The sequence below is a fragment of the Marmota marmota genome, unplaced genomic scaffold, assembly GCF_001458135.2.
Source record: "Marmota marmota marmota unplaced genomic scaffold, marMar, whole genome shotgun sequence".
NCBI classification, from domain to species: Eukaryota; Metazoa; Chordata; class Mammalia; order Rodentia; family Sciuridae; genus Marmota; species Marmota marmota.
Window position 1 is genome coordinate 1,845,184 of NW_026000249.1, and position 18,864 is coordinate 1,864,047.

At 38.8% G+C, this 18,864-nt stretch overlaps 1 protein-coding gene across 2 annotated transcripts in view; it reads right to left on the minus strand.

The window, feature by feature from the left end:
• The window catches only part of Arhgap6 (Rho GTPase activating protein 6), a 472,030-nt gene extending 454,278 nt beyond the window's left edge, over positions 1-17,752 (minus strand). For both annotated transcript variants that reach the window (XR_007344780.1, XM_015487958.2), the window contains exon 1: positions 17,168-17,752. Coding sequence is in view for 1 of the 2 variants with exons in the window: in XM_015487958.2 (XP_015343444.2) it covers positions 17,168-17,752 (585 nt within the window). In the remaining variant the exon portion in view is untranslated. The remainder of the gene's footprint in view (positions 1-17,167) is intronic.
• Between the last annotated feature and the right edge of the window lie 1,112 nt (positions 17,753-18,864).

Genomic DNA, 18,864 nt, shown 5'->3' on the forward strand with positions numbered 1-18,864 from the left:
AAAAAAGAAAAGAAGAACAGGAGAGGAGAGGGAGCAAAAGGAAGGATGGGTGAGATGAGGTGTCTGTGTGACAGATCAGATTGTGTCTGGATGGTAACAGGAACTTCATAGCAGGAAATTAAATGATGATATTTGTATTTAAGGAAGAAGAGAGAATGGATTACAATGAGTAGAACTCATTAGCCAGAAACTAGCTACAAGACTCAGCATGAAGAATGAGGGTCTGTGCAGAGAAGGAAAGTGAGAAAGGCTAAATATGGAGATTGCACTGAAAGAAAGACAAGCCTTAGGAGTCCTTTGAATACAGAACATAAAAAAGAGGAGTAACTAAATACACTCTCAGGGTTATAAGGCTGTGTTGTAGAAGAAAATAGGAAAATTTAGAGAAAGAGCTAGTTGTGTTTTGTCTACTCATTGATTTATTTTCCTTTCTTGAGGGAAAGGGTCATTGTTTATTTTGAACATTTGAATTTGAAGTAATGACAGAATCTATAAATAGGAACATTCTGCAGACAAATGGAAATATGCAACTAGGATTCAACTAGGCAAGTAAATAACAATTTGCAAAAGGATAGAAATGATAATTGATAGAAACTAAGATGATATAGGTCAAATGAACAAAATTGTTGAGAAAATCCATTTCTCCCATTTGATTAAAATTACTTTTGACAAACATGAATATGTGATTTAATCTAAAAATTACTAACATGAAAGCACATTTTGACTATCTGTCCTAGAACTACTCAGTATTAAAAGAAACCTTATGTTAATGTTACCTTTACCTTCTAAAAAATATGCATTACTGAATATCATATAAAATGACAACAATTTTTGTTAACCAAGAGAAATATCTATGTTAAAATCAAGTTATAGGTAAAAAGATCAGTATATTCTAGAAATACAGTGAAAACTAGACCAATTTTGTTTGTCTCTGTGAAGTACCTTCCCGATCTTTACTTTGTTCTCTAGAGATATTCACGTAATTGCTGAGGATACTGGCCAATCATATTTTTTCCAATGGTATTTATTATAAAACAATCTTGGCAAGTGAAAGAAAACAGCACACACTGCTAACATTTTGGTAGAATCATGTGTTTATTCTGGCACTGTTAACAAGAGAGAAGTAAGCATCCAACGAGCACAGAGGGATGCTGCTGATGTAAATGAATATTTACTCAAAGCCCAGATCTTCCTCCCCACTCGGATAGGGGAAAGACAAAGAGCATTTCGATCTTGGATTTCTCTTAGCTTCACACAACAAGGAATGCAGCACCCCAAACCATGCTTTTGATGGCCCAGGATAGCAATAAGGTCAGTCAAAGCCATGAATGGCCTATGAGGGAATTTTTCATGTAATGGTGAAGAAAAGCAGACAAATCCAAATTACAGAGAAAGAGAATGTGACTGAAGGACCAATAAAGTTAGCTGGCTGCGAATGAGGTCACTGATTTTGTTTGTTTGTTTTATAGTGCTAAGAATTGAACACAAGGACTCATGCATGCTAGGTAAGCATTCTATCACTGAGCTAAATCCCCAGCCTGAAGTCACTGTTATAAAGTGGCTTTCTTCAGTCCCTTAGCCATAGTCTACACTTTCAATGTTGTAGCTTCCCAAGAAAACATGTGACCATGCCCCAGCCAGACAGGTCAAGATGATGCAACCATTGAATGAAAAGAATCACCATTAATAGAAACATCAAATTTTACTAATGTTGATAAACAGTGACATCAAATGATGTTTTGTGTTTTCTTCCCATCATCTCTATAAATCATGAAAAAAATCAGAAAAACCAAAATTGAGGGACATTCTACAAAAATTCTACAAACATTCTACAAAAATGTTTGGACCATACTTTTCAAAAAATGGCAAGATGGTGAAAAAAAAATGATTTAAGGAGACTAAGAAGCCATTCTAATTAGATGTAATGTGGGATCCCAGAGTAGAAAAAGGACATTAGTGGAAAAACTGATAAAAATTTAAGTAAGTTCTGAATTTCAGTTAGAGGTATTATCAAGGTTACCTTGGTAATAAACCTGTTATCAAAGATGATTTCTCAGTTTCTGTGCATGTATTATGGCTACACAAGAAATTAACATTAGGTGTATCAAGGTGAAAGATATGCAAGGACCCTTTATGCTATCTTTGCTACTTTTTTCCTGGAACTTGAAGATTGAACCCAGAGGTGCTTTACCACTGAGCCACATCCCCAGCCCATTTTTTTTCCCAGCAGGATCTTGCTAAGTTGCTTAGGGTTTAAGTTGTTGAGGGTGGCCTCAAACTTAAGATCATCCTGCCTCAGCCTCCTGAGTCACTGGGATTACACTATCTTTGGTACTCTTCTGTAAATCTAAAATTATTTCAAAATAAAGAGTTAAAAGGGGGTTTTATAATTATCAATTGTCCTGCTCTTTAAATGTTAATGGCTAATAAGGTAACAGATTAATTCATATGCAAAATAATTCCAGATTTTATGACTCAGCTTCCAATTATATTAGACAACTTTTCGTTTCTGGACCGTGCTCTGACTACTGATACTTACATGACTTTGCTCATTCTAGTCTTCCATTTTTATTTTTCCCATTCTTGTTCCCCAGACAATCTACTCCTTTTTAATGCTGACTTTAATGTCACCTCCCCTGGCTTCCCCAGGCAGAATTAAACATTTTCTCTAATCAATTTTTAGACACCCTTCTAAAGACCTCTGTTTTAGCCTATATAATAAGATACTGAATGTAGCCTATATAGGGTGATGGCTAAAAACCATGCTGTCTGGATTGAAATCCTGTCCCAATTCCTTACAAGCTGTGTACCTTTGAGCAAATGACTTAATTCTTTGTGTCCAAGTTTCCTCCTCTAGAAAATGGAACTAATAACTTAAGGAGTTGATATGAGGATTCAATGAATTCATGCAAATAAAGTAATTCTAAAAGGGTCTCACTACTATGAGTGGTCTTATTAGCTATTATAGTTATCAATGTCTCTCTAGACTCTGAGAACCTTTAAAACAGACCATCTGTGTTTACTTTTCTGGGTGGAATTCTCAAAAGTGGATTCAAATCCTACCTTTGCCATGTATTGACTTTGGACTTTCTTGAATTATTGTGAGGATTTAATATCCTTTAAAGTATTTAGCTCTAAATTAGCTCAAGGAAAGTATTCAATAAATTACTTATAATTATGATTGGACTAATCTCAGAATTTGACACTTACATGCTGAACTGCATGATGAATGAATGAGTGAATTAACCAGTCAGAATGATGGATACTACTTCAGTAGCTAATATAAATAATCATTATTAACTAATGATAACAAAAAATAAAATTTCTTCATTTGTCAGTCCCTGCCCTGGAGATTTAGAATGGTAATTTTAACTGAAGATGTCTGTTTATATTATTCTATGTGTTATGAACATGCATCAATTTGGATCTCCAAAGAGCAGAGAGAAATGTTCTAAGAACAGGCATTCTTGCACAATGATACTCTTATGGCATGTGGGGGTTATCTGAATTGCAATTATTTCCAATTGAAGAATATGTGCAAATTTCCTAAGGGCAGCAGATTAACCACTATAACAGCTCTCATCTAATGAGCAATTACTTTGGGGACAAAATGTATTGTCTTTATTACTTTTGCCGTAAATATGCATATAATAAAAAGAGCTTACTTTGCCATTTATTGATGGACATACATATTTGACAGGAATCAAACAACATTCTTCTGATACAATTAGAAATATAGTACAAAAATTTTAAACTTAAATGAAGAGGAAAAACTAGATTATACCATAAATTCAACTACTACATATTTTCTCTGCAATTTAAAAAACCAAAATTGCATCTCACAATTGTTATTTACATTTACCAACTTATTATTGTCTTTTTACACTGGAAGCATTAAAATCTATGTGCATTGTCCTATGACAGAATTTTAGAATGAATTAAATAATAAACAATAGATTCTTCTGCATGACCCTTCATAGTGCACTGGTCCAAAATACACTCTCCAATTGATTTCACAACATACTAGAAAGTGAGTACTATTTCATTCCCCTTCAGGTTGAAGAAAATGAGATTCATACCTCATAAGTAGCAATACTGGGATTTGATCCAAGGCTTAGATATCTCCAAGTTCTATGATCATATTGTGCATTAGTTATGCTTTTTGTTAGTGAGAAATGTGGATGACTAATTCTAAATGCTGCACCCCGTGAACCTATGCTAAAATTTTTGGGTTCAGTTGCCACTGTGCTGGGCAGCTCTGAGCAAGCTCAGGCAGATTTTGTGCTGCAAGCGATCCACCTCTGGTACACATTCAGTCATGTGCCAGAAGTGTGAGGTAGTCAAAACCCTGGAAGTGATCTCAACCAATGGAGGATGGAAACTATTGAAGACAATCTCCAGCTTCTCATTCTTTAGCTCATGGCAGACTAAGATGACAACAAACTCTTATTTCTCCTATCAAGGTATAAAATCTATTTCTCTTTCCTTTGAATCAGCTGGACCTGTGACTCTATTTGACCAAATACCACAAGACAATCATGAAGTGAAGAAGCATAATTAGCAATTTGGAAGGAGAGAGGCTACATGAGAAGCATCAAGGCACCAGACATGTAAGTGAAGATATCGCAAACTTTGCAGACCTCCAAGACACCAACCGAAAACAGATAAATGATCCCATCTGATGCCACACAGAGCATCTATGCACCTGAGCCTTGATCTGATTTATGACGCACAGATTTATGCCACTAAGTTTGGGGTGACTTGTTATGCAGTAATAGATGAAACACAAGTAGATCATCCTGCAAGGAAATCTACATATATTCCAGAAGTCCTGGCAGAACTTCAGCATTCCCTTTATCCATATCTGCGACTTCATGATCCAACACCATGATGACATTTCTTCCTTCCCCATTCATTCTCTCTTCTTCATTCCTGCTTCCTGGATCACCTCCCAAAAGAACAGCATTCACCCAAGACCTATTTTTTAGGTTATTCAAACTAAGACACAGCTGTTGCCCCCCTCACTTTATACACAAAGTTTTAAAAACTTACCTTTATAAGAATGATTTATCCACATTGCTCTAATTGTATATGGTAATGAGCAATCTTTCATTTTCTTTTTCTAAAGTAAATTCTTAAGAAATTAAAAGTTACATGTATATACATGTAGACAGAGAAAGAAATTTCACTACAGATTATGGCCTAAAACTGCAAGCCTTTTCATATAAAATGGAAAAATTAACCTTTGAGAATTGCAAAAATTTCACATATAAAGGTTTAATAAATTAATTGGAAGGAATCTTTTATGTGTACTAAGTTACTTTTATTTGTGACCATTCAAATTTCTTATTCAATGAACTTTTTGAAAATTACTTTTTAGAACAATTTTTGTTTCACTCAATGAGCATTTACATAAGTTTCATCTATCATATTTTTACATAACAGAAACCTAATGAGGAGAGTCAAATACATAGCAGGATTTTAACCTTTTCCTATAAAAATTATATTTCTAGATGAGAAAAGACTAACTAATCACAATCTATTCACTCTCCTATAGCCAGCTTCCCTAAGAATGAACCAAAACTGAGAATAATATTCAAAGGGAAATGAATTATTTCACTTTTTTAACTTGTAACTCTGAATGACCAATTTCAGCTAACTGAAACTTGAACAAGAACCTAATTACCTGATCACTTCCATAACTCATCTTTTACCATATAACTTCAGTATGTGAGAAAAAGTAATATATTTGCAATGTAAAGAAAAATGTAAAGATTAAAAGATTGCCATTGCAGCAGCACAACAATACATTTACTGAGTTCATGCCTCAGAGTCTCTGGAGCTACTCTGGAACCCATATCAAAATTCTTGACCTTCAAGTCTAAGGGCCAACTCCATATTATCTCTTATGTTCATTTTATCAGCATTTTGGCAAACACATTTTTCAAAGCCATTTATTAACAATATATTAACATTAGAAGTCAGACTCAACATACCTTTTCAGGGGTTTGATGGAAGACTCAGGGCAACTGTGACATAATATGAAAGCTGCACTCATTTTTGAGCTTTCATATAAATCATGAAAAAAAGAAGCCTGATTCACTAGGTTGGCAACAAGAACCTAGAGACAGTGAGTTCTAATCCTAGATTTCTAGAAGTAGTTTGCAAAATGTCATTGGGTCAATAATAACTTTAGTTTAATCTTCAAACTTTTCTTCAACTTTGGTTTGATATATTCACAATTCTTATCTGCCAAAAAGAAAACATGATGTAACTTCTGTATTAATGTTCAAAAGGACAATTTGCCAGTCTGTACTTCCTTAATAACAATAATAATAGAGTACTGGTGACTATCTGTATAACAGGAGAAGAGGAGTTTGTTTGTAGCATGATGAGAATCATCGTAAGACTGGTCTGTAACACAATGCTAGGAAGACTTTCTATGTCCATTATAATACAAAGGGAGAGTTAATAAAGTATTTATTTAAGGTAGGGGTTATTGGACATAGACTGGAAATATCACAGGATTTAAGGGTCACATAGATGTTTGGAATAGATAGAAGATTTTTGAGAACTTTTCCTTCCTAATATTTTGTTCATGATATTAATGTCAGTATAGACATACAAATGGAAGTCACAGTCATATTTGGGATAAACAAGTGTAAATAGTATTGTGATTTAGTGACATTGCCTTGATATCCTGAAATGTTAATGAGATGAGCTGTGAAAGTAGTCAGCTTGGTCTCATGTGATAATGACAGTATGAGGAAATGAGAACACACCAGTCTTGAAGTGCAAAGTGCATTACCATTTACCAGTTAGAGATCCAGAACTGAACTGGTAATTCCAACATTCTAAATATTTTACAAGCAAAAAGTGTCTGATGTAATGAAAGTTAACTGTGTACTGGAATGAAGGCTACTCCTTGGCCTGTTGGCATGTCTTGGGTTACACCAAATCCACAATGCAAGTCTGGCAAATTCCTTTGTTTCAAGTCACTAAGCCAAAATGCCTGGGGTGACAGCCTGTTGCTGCTCCAGTGCTTATCATGAAAAGTATACCTTACTTAACAACTTGCAAAATAAATTTCCAATTGCCTTCTGCTGTTGTCCAAAGCAACTATGCCAACTCATTCATTCACTGATCATCTAAGCCCTCTTCAACTGCCATGGTGGAGAGGTGAAAGTTCCCTGCACAAGCAGTGGGTACATGATAAATATCTGTGACTAAATTAATTCTTTAGTTTATGTATGTCTTTCTTGCTTCCTAGATGTGTGACTGGGTACATCTTCAATTTGATTTAACCTTGTCATTTTTTTTTTTTGCATCTTTTACTAATTCCTACTTGCTGGGCACTTTCTAAGTAATCATGTCATTGGCTCTTTATAAAAACTTTTTGAGGTAGGCACTTTCATTATCCTCATTTGATATATGAGGAATCTGAGGCAAAAAGAAGTTTAGTAACTTATTTAAAGTCACAGGGAAGGATGGGATTTTAACCCAAGCAGTCAGGTTCACAGCTTAGCTTAACCCATTCACTTCATTACCCCTCCAGTTAAGTCTGGTTACCTATTGAACTGAGTCTGTGTCCTCATCAATAACACAGAGTTGTCCTAATGATGATATCTGGTGAGACTTCTCCAAATAGTACAAATACTAGTTGCTGGGGCTGAGGTTGTGGCTCAACAGTAATGCACTTGCCTAGCATGTATGAGGTACTGGTTTCGATCTTGAGCACCACATAAAAATAAATAAATAAAACAAAGGTACTGTGTTCATCTACAACTAAAAACCAGTTTAAAAATACTAGTTGTTATTTTGCTTATCATTATCACTATAAACCTTCAATTATTATTTACTAAAATAAGTAAGCCAGGGATTAATTGAAAGTTCCAATTCATGCAGAATTTTACTTTTCTCAAAAGCCAAATCATCTGGTAGCCAAGTCCAGGATTTATCTGGTTCAAATTGTTAACTATAGCAGAGGTCTTGTTATAATAAACCTTAAAGTGGCATGGCTATTGTCACATATGGCTTATCTTTTCCCTTCTCTATCCACATTTGGGTCTCAATGTACCAGTTGGCTCAAGTAGAAGGTGAAGTTATCAGCAAAGCAAGCTGAGAATTGATCCACAACTTATTCACACTTCATCCCCTGTAGTTGGTATTGATTCCCCTATTTCCATGAGTGGTTCAGGTCTACAAAAATGAAAACATTATTTCTTGATCTATGAGGTCACACAACTCAATTCACTTTCAATTTCTCTAAAAACCTGTTCAACTTCTTAGGCTCAGCACTCTCCTCTTGGGTCCATCGGCATATCACCTGATGGTTTTTCAAATTGTTCTAATGACTCCTGAAAATCTTTTGACTATTTAATAGCTCTGGTGATAAATGGCCAGGCAATTTTTCAAGATTGTAAATAGTTTTTAAAATCTCTGCCTCTTCTGAAAATAATAATTTTAATAGCTTCTCTATGCTTGTTTTCAAAGTGTAATAATCAGGACATAGAATTTCCATAGTAACCAATCTCAGAAAATCTCAGGGCTGACTGCCAACTCCTCTGTTGAATCTTCTAGAGCTGTTACTATCTCCCTTGTTGCATCTTCAAGGAAGGCATGTAAGATATATTGGGCCTGTACCACCTAAATAACTGCTCTTCTACATTTATGCTTAAATTTTACTGAAAACATGATGGAAAAATAATATTTGGTATATTTGCTGGAAATAATAAAAATGACCTTTTTATAGTTCAGATAAAATTCACTGACTATAAAATTCACCCTTTCAAAGTGTACAATTCAGGTGTTAATGTATTCATAAGGTACCACCATCACTTATATCCAGTTTCAGAAGATTTCCTTTACCTTAAAAAGAAGTCTTGTATACCTACTAGCAGTCTCTTCCCTACTGCTCTTGACTTCCAGACTCTGACAACCACTAATCTACTTTGTCACTACACATTTGCCTAGGGTGGACATTTCATATATATATAATCATACAACATATAATCCTTTCTGGCTGGCTTCTTTCATTTATCATACTGTTTTCAAGATTCATCCATGCTGAAGAATGTAACAGTACTTTGTTTCCTTTTTTACAAAATAATCTTCTATTGTACAGGTAGACCATATTTTATCTATTCATCAGCTATACAAGCTTTGGTCTTGACTATGTTTTCATTTCACTTGGGTATATACCCAGCAGCAAAATTGCTGAGTCATAGGGTAATTCTGTATAACATTTTGAAGAATTGCCAAACAGCTTTTCCAAGATGCTGCACCAATTTGCATTCCCACCAGCAGTGTATGAGAATTCTAATTTCTGCATATTCTTGTCAACACTGTCTTTTTTATTATCCTATTTACTATCCTAGTGGTATCTCATTGTGGTTTTGATTTTCACTTCCCTAATAGCTAATGAAAACATCATTCTTTACCGTCTAACACAATAACTAATCTCATATTTTCACACTGCATTCCGAGTCTTTTAGCCATGTTGTGGCATAATTGGATCATAGTTTTGCTCTCAAAGAAGACACAGCAAACTTTAGAATAAGATGTCATTCCCCAAAGGTATGTACCTGGGATGCAGGAAAACTGTTGTCAGCACACAGAATCCCTCAGTCATTGACTAGGTTCTGATATAAAATACACTTTCCCTTATTTGAGCATCAGATTGGAAGAATTGGAATCACACCATGAAATGGAATAAGATTTTGTTTTTACAAATTCTGAATGTGCTGTGACATGTCCCAGAGTTTATTTATTTGGATATAATAACCAGTTGAGCCACAAAGTATTGGTGGACCCCTATAATATAAATGGGACCAAGTCATAAAAAACAATATGAGAAGGCAGGCATGGTGGTACATGCCTGTAATCCCAGCAACTCTGGAGGCTAAAGCAGGAAGATTGCAAGTTTGAGGCCAGCCTCAGCAATGTAGTGAGGTCATAAGCAACTTAGAGAGACCCAGTCTCAAAATAAAAAATAATAAAGGGTGGGATGTGGCTCAGTGATTAAGTGCCCCTGAGTTCATTCCCAGTACTGAAAACACACACACACACACACACACACACACACACACAGTAATGTGAGAAGGAGAGAAAGTAATCTTATAATCTTTCCAGGAAAACTTTAAGTTAAATGACAAAATCCCTATTATGCAGTTCAGAGCCCAGCCAATCTGTACTTCACCATATTCCCACTCCCATATACAATTCCAGTTCTCTTTTAAGTTTTCTAAGTTCTTCAAGCATACTATGTTTCCTCTTAAAGGTGATTCCTTCTTTCCAGAGGGCTGTCCTTTTTGTTTGGAAAAAGCCTCCTCACTCACCAGTTTCAGTTAAGACATCACAGACTTCCTTAGTTCTTATGTCCATTTCCCACCACTGCTGGGACAAATTATCACACATGGTGTAAAGAACACACATGTATTCTCTTATGGATCCTTACTTGCCCAGGATCAAGATGTCTGTAGAGTTGTATACCTTCTTTGGGTTTTAAAACAGAATATGTTTTCCCTGCCTTTTCCAGCCTCTGGAGGCTGACACATTCCTTGGCTCTAGGCTCCTTCCTCCATCTTCAAAGCAAGCAGTGGAACATCTTCGAACTCTCCCTCTCTCATCTCTGTCTCCTCTCTCTCTCTCTCTCTCTCTCTCTCTCTCTCTCTCATCTATCTACCCCCCTCTATCTCTCTCTCTCTGTAACTGACCCTCCTGCTTTGCTCTTATAAGGATCCTTATGAATGTACTGGCCCCACCCAGATAATCTACAATAATGCCCCCATCTGTGGCATATTCACCATAAAAGGTGCCATATTCACCTGTTTGGGGGATTCGAATATAGATAACATTGGGGGGAGCATTATTCCATGTTATTCCTACCACAATGTCTGAACACTTAACAAGTGTAGAGATTTATTGATTTAAAGTTATTGCTTTCATAAGCTGTAACACCTTACAGGGCTGCTCCTGTTTGCTCTCCATGCATCGCTAGGGTTGAGTGCTTAGCTGGCATTTGATAAATATTTAATGATGACCTAGCTGAGTGGCCAGTTTGGTTTTGCTAGACCAGAGTTCTGGGAGAAAGGAAGGGAACAGGGTCTGATTATATTTTAAAAGACATTGAAATGACTAGCTAAGCAGTTTGGATTTCATACCATATACAGTGAGGCTTATCAAAGGTTTCTGATTAGTGAGTTAACATGATTATAATTGTGTCTTTGGAACACAGGCCAAAAAGAGACTAGGATGCAGGGTCATTATGCAGGGGGGACACAGCAAATGAGGTCTCAAAGGAGACAGTAGAAGTATGAATGAAAAGCTAGAGGGATATAAGGACTTAGATTCATTTCACCCAAATCCCTCTACCCTTACTTTCCCCACGAGTTTGGCAATTTATTTTGAGAATCAAGAAGGATTTTTGGGTGGCTATGAACTCATAATTTGAGTTTGAGGTGCTTAATGTTTTCAGCTTCTCTATATAACTATAAAACAAGGAGGTCCAACCCTCAAATTCAAAAATTGTGGTGAAAGATCAACTCCAAAGTGTCTTAGAAGTTGTATTCACATTATTCTCTATTTAAGTTAAAAATATTTGAAAATAATTCTATCAGAAAGAGGGTCTGAGAAACAGAAAATACGAAACCTGATTTTTTTCCTAGGTCAAAAATCATGAAAGTATTATGTTGACTTCTGGACATACTCCCTTATAAGTCACCCTTTGTCAATTTCCTGTTTGAAACTGGTTTACTCTAATTAATTCCTCTTTGGTTATACAAGTGAGCCTCTATTGTTTTTTCTTTTCTTTTTAATCACAATATTCCTCTCATCACATTTTAAATTTTAATTCCAGTTTCCATCATTATATGTTTATTATACAATTCTCTCCTAAAGATATATTCAGACACCCATATTTTTTCATATCCTCAATACCTTTTGAAAGGTATATTTTCCCCATCCAAAGCCTTGGTTGACATGTACCAGGTAAGAAGAAAGAAATTACAAATAATGGAGCCATAAATGTGAGAAAAGATGGCACTAGAAAGCAAAAGTTTCTTGAATCCAGGATGTCTCAACCTTGGCACTACTGATATTTGGAAGATACTTGTTTTTTAATGGGGGCTTTCCCTTAGGATGTTTAGTAGCATTTCTGGCCCCTACATACTGGATTCTAAAAGTAACCCTCTGCCCAGTACCAACAGACATTACCATATGTGCCCTGGGGTACAAACTCTATCCAGGTTTACCACTGGTCTAAAACCTTGGAGCATAAGCCAGATTTTTAAGAATACAAAGATGAGTAAGAGTTCAGCTTTCAAGTGCTTCAACAATACAAGAAAATTATTTGCAAAAATGGAGAATATGGAAATAAGAGTCGTCTGTTCATATGGGAATTACCACTTGTTAATGGGATTCTTGGCATGATCTCCCCATGCCTCCCACCTCTGAGTATCCATCTGTTTCATGTTTCTAAACTATGGTCCCCCAGACACCAGATTGGTCCTGTTAAAACACATATCTGATCACTTTACACTCTCAGACTTAAAAATCACCAAGTACCCCCATTCTCTACTATAGTTTCTCAGCTCTGGCACTGATTGGGCAGGTGATTATTCTTCATGGAACTGTCCTGAACATTGCATGGTGTTTCAAAGCATCCTTGGCATTCCAGTTAGATGGAAGCAGCTACTCCCCTGTGGTATACAGAATAATGTCCCACCAAAAGGGTTCATACCAAATCCCTGGAACCTATGAGTTCATCATGGCAATGGGGGATTAAAGTTGCAGATGCAATTAAAGATTACTAATTGGCTGGCCTTAAAATAGTGAGATTGACCTGGATTATTCAGGTAAGACCAATGTAATCACAAGAGTCCTGAAGAGAGTAAAAGAGAAAATCAAAGAGACACAGCATGGCTGAGTTTGAAGATGAAGGAAGGGGGCCACTAGAAAAGAAAGGCAACAGACCCTAGAAGCTTCAAAAGGAACACAGTTAAGTCAACAACTTGAACTTAAGTTAGTGAGAGCTATTGGGATTTCTTATCACCAGAATTATAAAGTAATCATTTTTTTCTTGCTTTAAGCCACTAAATTTGTAGTTATGTGTTACAGCAGGGATAGGAAACTAATATATTACCACCAGTCATGACATCCCAAAATGTCATAATATATTGTCAAATGTACACAGGACAAAGTCACCTCCAGATTGAGAGTCATTTGTTTTATACAATATAGAGGACAACTGCTTAATAATTGCACAGCAAGTTTTTGTTTTGTTTTGTTTTGTTTTTGTGAAATCCACTCCCCTATCTGGTGAACATGGTCACCAACAGATAGCAAACTAAGCCTGATACTCCAGATATGTTAAACTTCTCACTTCAGAGATACCCTGTATCTATATCTTTTTACCTCTCTGCAGATATGATTCCAAGGGGCCCCTTAAAGGATATGGAATGTATTTTGGCCCTTATTTCATTTTTACTCTTGCCCATAATTATTCTACCACACACAAAATGCCTGATTTCTGGTTTAATCATGTTACTACCTGGGAAACACTTTGGTTGCTACATATATTAAATTGCAAGTGTCCTTACCTCCCTCTCCTAACACATAGCTGCACTTAAGCTCGTATAAATTTTTGGTGGACACTCTGCCCTTACCAACATCTCTGTGCCTTTTTGCATGTCCACTCTTTTCTATCTCATCAAGAAATTACTTTCCTTCTTTTCATTGTAAATGGCAGTCTTCATTGAAAATCAAGTTCAAATGTTCCTTACATAGTGAAGACATCTAGGACCTCCCAGAGGACAGTGAGTCATCACTTGCCTCCTCTGGTGTGCCATGGTGCTCATTCACCATGCCTACTGATCAATTCACATGTCACCTCAATAGACTTGGAGCTCTTTAAGTGCTGACCCATATTGCAGCCTCTCTGTATTCCTAGTATGTAGAGAAATACTTCTGATCAAGAAATACCTGAATGAAGAAAAGTAAAAAAGTTGGGGATATATAGAAATCATTTTAATCATTGGTTATAGAAGCTTGCAAACTCCCAATCAGTTATTGGCATAATCCTAGCTCTGGTTCACAATAATTAGGAGGATCCTGGGATTGAAATGATTTATCATCTTATCTGTGATCAGAGTCAGGAACAGAGCCTGGCTGCTAAGACAACAAGATGGGGAAACATGTACTAATTGAGTCATCACATACCATATATCCCTTTGTCTTCTCTTTTTTTTTTACTTGATAGATATTTTACCCAAAAGTGCATAAATCAAATTTTATTAAAGTAGTCCTTAAACACATAGTAAGGAAATATTAGTAGAGTTATACCTGACTTTGTCAAACACCTCCTAGGTTTAAGCTATAAAATGGTCATTTATGAGCCTTAAGTGAGCACAAGTAATAGAGTTACTGGCATTTATGAGAGTCTTGGGAATGGGAGCTGTTATGTGAACAATTTGGTTTAAAAACAGAGAATCTGCTAAAAGAACTAAATGGAAATGGATGTGATCCATCACTAGATAAACCTGAAAGAGAAATCTCAAGTTTTCCTATGGATTCAGGAAGAAAAACAGAAAATTTGAACAAACTATTAGAAGAACATGGAATCCACAAGCATGATTCCAGAGTGATCCTCCTGGTTTGGGAGGCAGAGGATGGCCCCGGGAAACTTTAGACCAGCTGACAGCCCTTCTATGGGCACTCACTAGATGGCCAGCATAGGGCACTGTATTCAACCTCACTAGCACAGCTGTTCAACTTGGGTGATTTTCATCCCCAGAGGATATTGAGCAGTATCTAGATACATTTTTCATTGTCATACTGGTAAAGAAGAGTGCTACTGGCATCTAGTGGGTAGAGGTCAGGGATGCTGCTCAACATCCTATAATATCCAAGACATCCCCCATGACAAAGAATCACTCAGATGTCAATAGTGCCAAGGCTGAGAAACCCTGAGCCAGAAAACCAAGAAAATTGTAAGAATCATATCTGTATGAACCAGATCTCCCCTCTAGGGCCTCTAAGCAACATTGCAAGGGACTCATTTGCTGCACATTTGACATCATTAGTAAAGATTCTCTTTTAGGACAAAAGACACAGCTTGTTTGCAAGTGAGAAGGACAAACAGTGCCCAATAGGATGAATTTCTTGGTTTTTGAGAAGATTCCAGGGCGCTAAACCTTTGAAAGGTAATCCAGGCCTTTAAATCCCAGACCCAGGGGTTATGTTAGGATATCTTGGCCTCTACTAAACAGAACCAGTGTTGGACCTTCATGCCAGAATTCTGTCCAATCACTCCATATCTGCCTGAAACATAAAGGGATTTCTGCTTAACTGCCTCCACACACACACATACACACAAACACACACACATACACATATAAACCTTTTATGAGAAAATTTTGTTCTTTTGCTAGATGGCTTTGTACTTAGCTTTAACCACTGCAAAAAGGTGAAAATATGGTAGATGAGCTCCATGCAGATGGTCCAATACTATATGGAACAGTCAGGAGTCATCCAGTATTGTTGTTCAGATACACATCCATCAATTATGAGATTTTAATAGATAAAAAAGATAATTTATAACAAGGGGGTTCATAATTTGCAACAAGTGGCATCACCTATGATCAAATGGTTTTTGGTCATAATAGCAGTGAACAGTATCTGTATCTATATATCATATTCCAAATATGCACATTTGCAAAGAAAAATTAGGAACATTCTTAATGATGTAATTGATTTTAAACAGAAATGTCAGTGACTAGCTTATGTTGGTTTGTTTTTGCATTTCTCTGTTGCTCTAAACTCCTATAGATTAATCTGACAAAATGTGCTTCTGAAACAGAGCAGGAATCCAGCTTCTCCTAGAAACCAAGAGTTCAATATTTCAGTTTTTGGTCCTCTAATACTGGCTTGGAGATAACACCTATTCTGTCTCAATTTTTCTTTCAACTATCTCTTTTCCTCAATAAAATGGGCAGCACAGTTAGCAAAGCTTGTTAGTTTTTTGCAATCCATAACCCTCTCAGCAACAGCAGCAGTTACACTGACACAGTAACTAACATTAATAACATATGATGCTAATATTTCTGATACATAATGCTCATTTTTCTAAGGTAGTCTATTAAAGCTGAAATCTAAGTTATCTCATGTTAATAGAACTGGGTATGAACTTGGATGCAATTTTGCTTGGTTGTGTCTCCTTTATTTAGCCTAAATCTCCAACAATTACATTGTATTTAATTTCATTTCTGTAATGCTAACTGTGCTTTAAAATATTTAATTACAACTGACAGGATCTTCCTTCCCTTATGGAACCAGATCTGGGGCAAACCTATAGAGTTTGTGGACTGAAAGGAATCAGAGTTGGTCATTTTTAAACCAACTACTATTTATTCTCTAAAAGCATGCTGCTTTCCAAGTACCCATCAACCACAGTTTCCCAATAGCTAGCTCTATTCTCCACTCAACCAGAGAATGAACATTTTAAGAGTATCAAATAACTCCAAGTTCCCTATTTATTATTGATTCCTGATTCATGTCTATTCCACTAACTACTAATTGTCCTTAGTGGAATTTGGGCATATTTCTGTGATATTTCATACCCCTAAGCAGAGAAACTATTCAGTATCATATATTTCTGAAATTACACCTTTAGGGAAAAGAAATCAAAACTAGAGAATCCTAGTAGTTACTCCACACTGCCATCCAAACACATAATCAATAACATCTTTCAGAATAATGTTCCTAAATTCTACAGCTGATGGCAGACATTAATCAAAATATATTTCATCCAATCATTACAAACAGCAGTAGATCTTTCGAGTTCCAAAAAATATCAGCATGGAGTGAAGGGATAATACAATCCTTTGCCTGTAGCACAAACTGGAAATCAGAAGACCATCTCTTCCTCCAGCTCCCTTGACTGCTCCAAAGAAGAGCCAAGGAATCCTACAGGACACATGTGTGGTGAGTGACCACTAAGGATGTCCCATTTCCAGGCACCATTTAATCAGCCTAAGTAGAAACAGTTACACCATGCAAACCCCTCAGCTGCTGCCTGGCTCTGTAAATGGGATGGGATTAAAGGCAGTGGCCTAGAACTGCCTGTGGCATCCAGCTTTGGGCCATGAGGACGCATGGCATTGGTCCCTACCTCAGACTTCCACACGATGTAGGGGTGGCCGCGACTGTTGGGTGGGGACTGGAACTTCCTCTGCTGAAGCCACCTCCTGGGAGAAGTGAAGATGCCATTGGGGCCTCCCCCAGAGGAGCAGAGGATGCTGGCAGAGCTGCGGCCACTGACTGGCCCAGCCAGGACAGAAGGCAAGTCCCAGGCCGCACTCTTCTTGAGACCACCGCGACCCAAGGGGACCTCGTAGTCAAAGTGGAAGCTGCCCGAAGGGGACTTCTCCTGCGGGGTGCTGGGCATGGAGAAGGACGAGCAAAGAGGTCTGGGTTGCGGGAGCCTGGTGGTCCGGGATGGCTGGCTCCTGGCAGAAGATGCAGAGCGGGGGCAAAGACCCTCCGCTAGGGGTTGCGGGGAGTAAAGGCGGCCTGCTATGGACCCCCGCGCACCGCCCTCTGTGACTGTTTCGCCCCCGGAGCCTCCGATCAGGGCTGGGTCCAGGCTGCGGGTCTGTCGCAGCTTCCTCTTGGAGAAGCCCTTGGCTGAGGCTGCACCGCCCGAGGCGGGGGAAGAGCAAGAAAAAACGCTGTGGAGCAGGCTCTGGGCGGACATCTCCAGGGGCTGTGCCCGAGGGCCACCTTCTCTCTCCCTCCTGGAATGTTGGAGGTTTTTGGCTAGGAAAGGAAGGCAGCTGGGGAAAAGCTGCCAGGACGGACTGGTTGAGGGCGGTGGAGGGCAGTGCCGGGTTCACGCACCACCAGCGCACTCCAAGTGCTCCTGCCCGGACAGAAGCTGGAGATCCATCACCAGCCTTCTAGGAAAAAAGGGTCCAGGTCCCTCCTGAAACCTTTAGAATCCTCCCGTGGAGCCCCAGTAGCAAAGATGGTAAGGAAGAAGAGGAAGGTCCAGCGTTTGCTTGGTTCCCAGCTCCAGCCCGCCAGCGCCACTCCCCCTTCGAAACCAGGCGGGAGACTCGGCGCTCCGGCTCGCAAGCTCTGGACAACCTCTAAGTCTCCAGCAAGCTCCTCCTCGTGGCCAGAGGACTGTCCTGAGCGCTCGGGAGGAGGCCTGGGTGTGCGCCAGGGCGCGTCTGCTGCGCTCACCAAGAGGTGTGATCTTCCTCCCGCCCCGGAGCTGAGCGCCCCAGCTGCGCCTTCAGGGAACCCTCGCGGTGTACTGGAGCTGGAGGCTGTGCTTTTGGGCTCCTCTTGGTTGCTGCGCCTGCTCTTCCTACTGGGAATGCTCAAGAGTGTCTCCAAGCCCAATGTTCCTGCGGGATCTCGGGCTTGCTGCAAAGTGGGACACCCAGCGCGCTGCGCCCAGGGCCTTCCAAGGGCTCAGTGACTATGACCGTAGAGAATTCCCCGCTGCCCTCAGCGCTATTCGGAAAGGGGGGAGCTCCAGAGACAGCCTCAGAAGCCAGTGCCCATGTTCCACTGTAGAGCGACACTTGACATTCACAGCCAGCCGTGGGCCCAGGGCAGGCGTGGAGATGTCCCCGCACGCTCGTGCTGGAGGCGGCGGAAAGGAGGTGGCTGGGACGCGTAGGGTCAGAGGAACGCAGGGTCTGGAGCCGGGGCGGAGCCAGGAGCAGGAGAAAGCAAGACGTGAGGATTTCCAGACGCCAAACCTGGGAGCAGAGCACTGAGCGAGCAGCTAGCACTAATACGTGGTCTCCCGGGGAGAAAGTCGTGAGGACGGAATTGCAGACCTTCTCCCACCCC